Genomic DNA, 8,918 nt, shown 5'->3' with positions numbered 1-8,918 from the left:
AATTGGGCTCTCGAGGGGGGGGGGGTGACGACACAGACACACAGACACACACACACACACACGTTGTACCTGAGCTGATGATGGATGGTCGCGGCTTGCTGGCTCGTCCCAGGGAAACCCCTCCAGCCGGCCCGGGCTCGGCTGTTCCCTCCCCCTTACAGTCCAGCTGCAGGGTGTGTTCTTGTCCGGGGATGGAGATGCACTTTGCTGTGCTGGGAGGCCTGCAGGAAAAAGAGAAAACACAACTTATCAGTCTGGAAAAGATTAAATGAGCACAGAGCTGCTTAGCTTGGCACGCACAGATAACATTCATTTAAACTGAGTCAGGGAAACTGGGAAACTGAGTCATTGCAAAGGACAGAGGAGCAGAAATGTTATTAGGTGTTTAACAATCTGGTCATGAGGTTAAAAATGTACATAAATTACTAAGATACCAATTAATACCTGTGGACACTCCTCCAACACATATGTTGACTTGTTTTGACAAAAAGACAGAGGCAAAATGGGGAAAGACCAACAAAACAAGAGAAAAACACACAAAACATAAAAATGTGATGTCAATTTTTACAATGTGTCACTGAAAAAAACACATAAGGGTATTAAAAACATCTATGATTTTAGAAATGATTGTATTTAACTGCATTTCAAGAGACAACAATTCAGTCCTAGTCCAATCATCGTCAGGTCGAAATGTTTTAAAATGAGACTGATCGGCTGATATGATGGAGGGTCTGTGATGAACAATGTGTGGTCAATCCTCCAACCTATACTGTATATTTAGAAGTCACTGTGACACAAAGACAGATCATCCTGAAATCTCACAATTTGAAATACTCACGTTTTAAAACACGGATCTCCAGACAGGAGGGTCATTCCAATGATCACCTTTAAAAAGACGTAAGAAGGAATTTCATCACACAATTATAATATACATTGCTTTTTCATTTGCAAAACATGATAAAAGGTAAATGTCAGCAACTGTTTTATTAACATGTGAAAAAAATGCGGTCTTCTTATCTCTGATCTAACATTAACAAAATGCTGAAATAGTTTTCCATAGTTGTGAAATTGCTGCCTTTTTTCTTTGTAGTGCATGTTCTTTCTCTTTCCTGCACTACGGTTAATCAACATACTATATCATAATACTATTTCTGTCCTCATCACAGGGGGGGGGCAGTGGTGGAAGAAGTACTCAGATCCTTTATTTAAGTAAAAGTAGCAATATTACAGTGTTAAAATACTAAATACAAGTAAAAGCCCTGCATTCAAAATCCTATTTAAGTAAAAGAAAAAACGCATTAGCGTCAGAATATCAATCAGAAGGAAGTACTTATTGTGCAGAATGGGTCATTTAAGAATCATATATATCTTTTATTACTGGATTATAATTATTGAAGATTAATGTGTTCATCACTATAAACTCCAGAAACAAATTCTATAACTGACCTATACTTTAGTTATTGGGAAGCAATGGTGAACATTTTTGGGCTAAACAGTCTTTTGGCTGGTTAGGCTTTAATAAAAACAAACTGGAAAAGCTTGGAGTGGATTTCCAGTAAGCTCATTGCCGTGCGAGTTACGCACACAACATGATGTCTTCCAGAGGAATGAAATGACAAAACTACTCGTGACTGTCTTGGCTTTGTTTTTACATAGCCGTGTGAGTGGATGAACTCTGGGTGGTGCTGCAGAGTGAACAAACCAGAACCCAAAGAGGCACTAAACTGCTTCAGCGTTCAGCACTGATGAATAAACTGTGATTTGGGGGCTAAGGTGACATCTTCAAATTGTATTTTTTATCAAATCAAAAGTCCAAAACCTAAAAGAATATTCAGTTTACGATCACTTAAGACAGAGAAAAACAGCAAATCCTCACAATTGAGAAACTGAAACTAGGGAACGTTTACAAAATAATTAATCAATTATCTGTGAGAAATTGATTCATGGACTTCTCGTTTCAGCTCTAGAAGGAACTAAAGTACTTAAACATATTTGCAACAGAAAAACCAAAAGCACTTAAACAAAAGGTTACATGACAAAGGGACTATTGATCCTCTACCTTATCACTCTGACTGCGTCAGACCAAAATTGAGGAGTGGAAGCAATCAATAAAAAGGTCAAAGGTCGAAGTCTCAGGGTTAATGATAAAGCTTGCTTCAGGCATAGAATTTATGATGCAATTAAATTTGTGTCTATACCATGAGGGCACAGACTTGTAAAATAAAACATCCACCCTTGCCTTGAGTATTGAGTTGTCCTGCCGTGTGTTCTTGGTGTCGTATCCCTCCAGCAGACAGCAGCGCACGGTGGAGCCAGAACCCGCAAACTCCGCCATGTTGAGGTCTGTGAAGCCCAGCTGAGGATAAGGAAGAAGAAAAGAAAAGTTGAATCTAGATTCACTAATGGAGGGGTTCCACTGGCAATGTTTGGCATAACACATTTCTGCGGCACCATTCATTTTGCACACCTAGCAATTTGCCATCGTCAAAGTCCCAAGCTTTTGAAGTTTTAATGTATGACAGGGTGGAAAAACCACACGTCAATCTTAACAGACATCAAGCCAGACAAAGAGCGGAGACTATATTTTTAAAGTGGCTTTGATAAAGGCAGAAAGATAATTACATTTTAAACAGTTTGCTGATAATATCCTCCACAGATCCTGAGTGAGCAGTTGGTGGTGTTGATATTTGACTAGTTAATTGAGTCTCTGTGACCTCAATAAAGTAAAACATAAAAGGTAGGCCAGAGCAGGACTAATGTCGATCTATCACATGGGAATGACTCCGCGTAATCTGGGGCACATCAAATGGGGTGAAATTGTCCTTTTCACACCCCATCAGTGAGCACTATGGGAGGGTAGTAATGCCGGGGGATTAACCATTGCAAGATCAGTTAGTATGTGTGTTCAGATCTAGATGTTTTGGTCCACGAGTGCTATCTCTCTTTTTTTTATTTATCCTCCCAAAATACAACCAAAAAGCTTCACTAAAACGTTAAAAAAAAAGTTTAAAAAAAAAATAGTGACAGAGGGAGGGAGAGCAGGGAACCATAAAGCACAAAAAGCTAAAAACAACTTTATATAGACTGTATTGCTTAGATAAAAAGGCATGGAAGGAAAATCTATGCGTTTGTCCTTTTGTTGGCTGTTCTGTTGTTGGCGTCCCAGATGTGCCGGCAGTTGTTGTCCACTACGACACAGCAACAAAACGATCGACTGTGGCTACGCAGCCATCGTCGTTCCCGATCCAATCCAACACCCTACGTCTGCCGGGCCGGGCTATAACCGGGCTGATATCCTGTATCCTGAACCTGGCATTAGAGTTTCTGATTTATACACAGCCCCAAATTACACGGATTAAGACTCTGCCTATATGACCTTTTCCCCAAAAACAAACCTCACAACTTTTTGCCGTATGGAAACTGCAAGTGTGATGTTATTATTAATTAACTCTGCAGCTTCTCTCAAGCTAAAGGTTTCCATTCTTCATTCTCCAGGTTTCCCTTTTCTTTAGGAGCTTCTGTTTTCATAGGTGTGTATTTAAAGGAAGCAAACTTCTAAGGAGGGAAGCTGGATATATTTAGCCAAAAGGAAACCTTAAAGGAGGATGGGCGAAAACAGAGGAAATGGTTCCTCTCGGGCAACAACGTCCACGCATCGACAAAAGTGTATTCTCATGAAGGGGTTTGACCTTGCAATTAATTGACAAGGCGTGACTCATTTGTCAGGAGCTCTTACAGTTACGGTTAGAGAGGTGTTGGCAGGATGTTTTGCAGATTCCCGGCAAATGTGAACATAAGAAATACAGGTTTACAGGTGTCCCGCCCTGCTAGCGGCATGCTCATCAAGTGCTAGGAGAAATGCTAATATTTACACGACGTGGCATTAAGATGTACACAGAGCTCATCTGTAACTGTTTCTATGTGTTTATCAGCGTGAGAGGTGAGGCGACCCAGAGGGAGACTAAAGCTCTTACCTTCGTATATGTTTTTCCTCCTTTGAGTTCCTGCAGGGAAAACAGGAAGACAGTAATGAACCCGGTGATCCAACTTTATATTACAGTGGTCTCCAATTACAGGGCTCCCAATGAGATAGTTGAAATTACAGGCTAAGACTACACTCATGGTTCCTCAGAGTAGGCACTGAGGCGGTTTTTACATGGGACATTTCAGCATCAAGTCTGCACTGAAATATCCTGGAGACATTTTTCCTGAGAATTTCTTCAACCCCCCTAAAACAGTCTGTCAATCAAGTTTGATAGTAGATTCAGTTCTCTAGGGCTGGGTATTGATACAAGAGTTTGAATACCAAAATAATACTTATTTTAATACCTTACTTGGAGATATGTGTTTCTACAAAACCCTTTCCTAATAAGTCTAGATTTGATGATTTGCAGGTCAAGAAATCTACACATACAGGTTAAACTTGGAATAAGCCTGGAATGAGCTGTATATACCTTTTACTGCTACGTTTCACTGTGAAGCAGGTCTTAGCTACAAGGTTAAATATATAACTACTTAAACAATGGTTATATTTACTCTAGACATCTAAAGATGTTGCAATGCTCGGCCATATTTAGCAAAGACATAGACAGCTTAAAAAGGACTGTGTTGTGGTTAGAAGACAAATGCAAAAAGCATCCTTAAGCGGACAGCTTACCTCTACGAGCATGGCAGCAGGTTTTCTCTTCATCAATAGGACACATGACACATAAGTTTATAACCTAAACATTTTTAACATCTTTTGACCTGTAAATCCGCTTGGTTGATTCATCATCATATTATACCAATGAAATGAAACATTATTGGATGGCAGGTATCCATTCAAATGTTCCTGTTTCAGTTTAAAGTGCACAATAATTCAGCATATAACAAACTGGAATTAACAGGCAACATGTTGCTTTAGCAAAGCTCCTCTTCAAACAAGGTAACTGGAAGGTTAGTCTAGGGTTAGCACTGTTGGAATATCAGCTGAACATACTATGGACTGCCAAATCACAGTTAAACCTCTCCAATCTAACCAGTGAGCAGACTGCAGAGGGCCCAAAGAAAAAACTGACTAGCTCAATATTCAGAGCCACATTCAATAACGATCAAGGGTCACTTTTGCTTTTCTGCACAACAAATTCAAAATCCAAGTTCCAACAGTATTCTCCCCTGTCATGCAACACTTGACTAAATGGAAGTATGAATTTTCTTAATTCTTTCTTTTTCAGGCCAAAACTATTTCCCGATTTTTTTTTACTATTGTCAATGGATGGGTAAATACTATTATCTACAACTATCACATCCTTCACAACAGTAAATAATGACAGCACTAAAGTAAAACAGGTCTACAGGTCTCTGACTCAACAGGACAGTAGATTTCTATTATTTCAGTTCAAACCCCAAACATTTAAAGACACTGTAGTGATCTTGTTTAACTTGAGGGAACTTCCGAGAGTCTTACCTTCCTAACGGACACCCTGCAGACTGAAGGATCCAGGACGCCGGTGTGGGGATTGGCGCTCATTTTAGACACAAAGGTGAACCTCTTCCTCCAGCGAACACAGTTCTCTCGAACCTCCTGTCTGTAAGGAGAGAAAAGGAACAGCAGGACCACATCAATCTCTTTGGTATTCTGTATTCTTGAGCATCCAATGAATTATTCATTTTAAAATGCCTTTCGGCGGCTGTGGCTCAGTGGTAGAGCGGTTGCCTGCCAATCGGAAGGTTGGTGGTTCGATCCCCACCCCTGCAGTCATTGTCGAAGTGTCCTTGGGCAAGACACTGAACCCCGAGTTGCCCCCGGTGCTGTGCATCGGAGTGTGAATGTGTATGAATGTTTATCTGATGAGCAGGTGGCACCTTGTACGGCAGCCCTGGCCACAGTGTATGAATGTGTGTGAATGGTGAATGTTTCCTGTAGATGTTAAGCGCTTTGAGCAGTTGTTAAGACTGGAAAAGCGCTATATAAATACAGCACAGCACATTTACATTTACTTTCTAATCCTGCTTACTCCAGTCCTCGCTTCTTGAGTTGCAGACTTTGCTTAATGACAGTTTGATTCATTCTTCTATTTGTTAAATATAACAAAAACACTGCAACATCTTTTGTAAAAAGGCAGCAACCTAAAGTGTGTATTTATGCGTAGATCACGGCTATTTAGGTCAAAGTCAAATCATCTCAACTCACAATTTTGATTTGTTGTGTTCTCTGACTTCCGAACAACAGATTATTTTCCCCCCGGTTATGTCATCCCGGTCTCACAGCTTTATGACCAATGTCTCCACTGAGGATCAGATTTATCAGCGCAACACTGAGAAAACATGTGAGCAAGCTTTTACAAAACTAACTGAAGTACAGAGCGGATTCCCATGGCTTCTGACACTGATTACAGTTTTTCCATTTTTGAAACTTAGCGGTTTCTTTTACTGGTTTTGTGGGTAGATGCAGCTTTTTTTTTTTGAGGACGGTGAACTGGTGACATTTTCTCAGTGAGACAGTATTTAACGTATAAACTGGTTTGTCTCTCAAGATTTTCCCTCCTGTTTAACTGACAAGAAAACTTGTCAAGGAAAAAGTGTACAATGGTCTCACGACTTCTGTAAAAACACAGTTGGTCTGGTCAGAAAATGCAAGTGGAAAACCTTTAAGTAGCCATACATCCTGGCTGACGGGTGGGAACAAAGCAGTAGGTGTAAAAACAGATTGGTTTGTTTCTAAAAACAAAAGCTGATGGGACAGGAGTTTTTTATTTTTTTTAAACACCAAAGCATGCAGCAAGAGAAGGAATGTAGATGTGTGAGACATCCTTGTTTGTTTAATATATCACTTGTGACATTTGTTGTGCTGCCAAATCAAAATTCCCATCTAAATCTAATTTTCCGCAGCCCAACATGACATCTGTAAAATTAGACAACACTCCTGTTTGTTTTGAGATGAAACTATGTGTGCCAGTATTTTCATCTAAAGGCTAACATCAGCACTAACATGCTTTCACTAACTTTAAGCATGTGAAATGTTGACCATGTTCACCATTTTAGTCTGAGTCTGATGTCTTTAGTAAGTTAAGGGATCAATGTTATTACAATTCATCTTGATGTTGACATTTCTAAATCTCAAAAGTCAAAAGTCAGAGGAAAAGTCAAAAGAAGACATTGGAATTTATGCTCTGGGAATTATTGGTGTTTGTACAAATTAAATGGCGATTGACTCAATACCTCTTGAGATACGACTTTTTTTCCTTTCTTTTTTTGGGCATTTTAGGCCTTTAATGACAGGACAGCTGAAGAAGTGAAAGGGGAGAGAGAAGGGGGAATGACATGCAGCAAAGGGCCGCAGGTCGGAGTTGAACGTGGGCCCGCTGTGTCAAGGGGTAAACCTCTTATGTATATATATGGGTGCATGCTCTACCAACTGAGCTATCCGGGTCCCCGAGATATTTCAGTCTTGACCAAAGTGGTGGAAGCTGCCATCCACAGAGCCATGTCACAGTGAGCAGGAGTAATTCTAGTGTTATTTGTAGTTAAATATGAACGTCTCCGGTGCTAAAACAGGGTGACGTCCAAATAATAAATAAGTCAAGATGTTTGAAGTTGTACTCAAAATGCTACATACCAATTATGGGGGGAAATCCTTAGATGCAGCTCTTCATTATTTCTAAGTTATGAGAACCTACCCTGTTCTTTGAGCAACTATCATTTTGTCAACCAAACATTTCAGTTATATACCATCCAAGTAAATCGCACCATCATTTGTGTGATTGGTCTGTCAATCCCAAATGAAAGCACAAATAGAGAAGCTTTGTTCATCTCCTAAAATGGCAAACAGCTCATTTAGAAACGCTCATTGGATTCTGTCCAACACATGCTGAGAAGACGTAGATCAACTGAATGGCCAAATGTTCCTGGAGTCATTTAGCTGCATGACGCTTTCTTAATTCGAACATATAAATCCTAGACACAGTGCTTCATGGTGGGGTGTGACTGTATTTCAAATCAAAGGTGAAAGAGAAATACTGGTACTGATGAGAAGTTTCTATTGGAACTACTGTAGAAACATCAAGTAAATACAAGTACAGCCTTAATATTCTTGATCACGTAATTATGATAATGTAAACTTTCAAGTTGTTTTTTGCACATGCATAACAGAGAGATGCAGTTGTTGGCAATGGCATTCTTAGATCTCAGGCTCCCTCCAATAATGCTCATTAAATAGGTGTAAAAAGAAAATCACAAGTAAAAAAAAAAGAGAATCAAAGACATAAAATAGTGCAGAAATTAAAAAAATATGGATATAATAAACCATGTATATATCTATTTATATAAAAAAATATGAATATATATACTTGTGGTAGACACAGGTGTACAGTGCAAAATGAATAAACTTATAATGTGAATAATGTACTTCATGTAAACGCATAGTAGCGAGCACTCTATTCATCAGTATTTGCTGTGTACAAATAGACATCTTAGCCTGATGGTGTTAGCGGCAACATCATGGGATCAGAAACCATTAGGATGCATCCTCTGGGGATCATTAGGATGCATCCTCTGGGGATCATTAATATACATAGTGAATTAATGGCAATCTGGCATAAAGTTGTTGAGATATCAGGATCTGGAAGAAAGTGTTGGAGAGGTCGACTCAATCAGCTGATCGAGTCCTTGTTAAGTTCTGCTGCTAGGAGAACGGAATAATTTGGCTAAATTTGACACAAAAAAAACCCATAATTAGTTGATTACTCAGCTAATCGATTAGCAAATCTCTGTTTTAATTCAGTTCTATTTTATTATGTTTAATTAATTTAACTAATTTGTTTAACTAATAATTTAAATTTTTTTCTAATCAGTGTACATGAGGCAGTTTGAGTTATTGTGTGAGACAGAAGGTGCAAATCACACACACACACACACACACACACACACACACACACACA

The 8,918-nt window shown here is 39.3% G+C and overlaps 1 protein-coding gene and 1 long non-coding RNA gene across 2 annotated transcripts in view; both read right to left on the bottom strand.

The window, feature by feature from the left end:
* Positions 1 to 8,918, bottom strand: part of eeig1a (estrogen-induced osteoclastogenesis regulator 1a) — a 32,885-nt gene that overhangs the window by 7,649 nt on the left and 16,318 nt on the right. Inside the window, exons 3-7 of the mRNA XM_032515591.1 lie at positions 5,447 to 5,567; positions 3,975 to 4,004; positions 2,240 to 2,356; positions 839 to 885; positions 70 to 221 (exon numbers count right to left, since the gene is read on the bottom strand). Of these exons, the coding sequence (XP_032371482.1) occupies positions 70 to 221; positions 839 to 885; positions 2,240 to 2,356; positions 3,975 to 4,004; positions 5,447 to 5,567 (467 nt within the window). The remainder of the gene's footprint in view (positions 1 to 69; positions 222 to 838; positions 886 to 2,239; positions 2,357 to 3,974; positions 4,005 to 5,446; positions 5,568 to 8,918) is intronic.
* The window catches only part of LOC116689188 (uncharacterized), a 3,165-nt gene continuing 433 nt past the window's right edge, over positions 6,187 to 8,918 (bottom strand). The window contains exons 2-3 of the long non-coding RNA XR_004331938.1: positions 6,708 to 6,712; positions 6,187 to 6,197 (exon numbers count right to left, since the gene is read on the bottom strand). This is a non-coding gene — a long non-coding RNA (uncharacterized LOC116689188). The remainder of the gene's footprint in view (positions 6,198 to 6,707; positions 6,713 to 8,918) is intronic.

The sequence above is a fragment of the Etheostoma spectabile genome, chromosome 5 (genome assembly GCF_008692095.1).
Source record: "Etheostoma spectabile isolate EspeVRDwgs_2016 chromosome 5, UIUC_Espe_1.0, whole genome shotgun sequence".
Taxonomy (NCBI): domain Eukaryota; kingdom Metazoa; phylum Chordata; class Actinopteri; order Perciformes; family Percidae; genus Etheostoma; species Etheostoma spectabile.
Note: the sequence above shows the minus strand (reverse complement) of the source record. Positions and strands in the feature narration are given on the sequence as shown.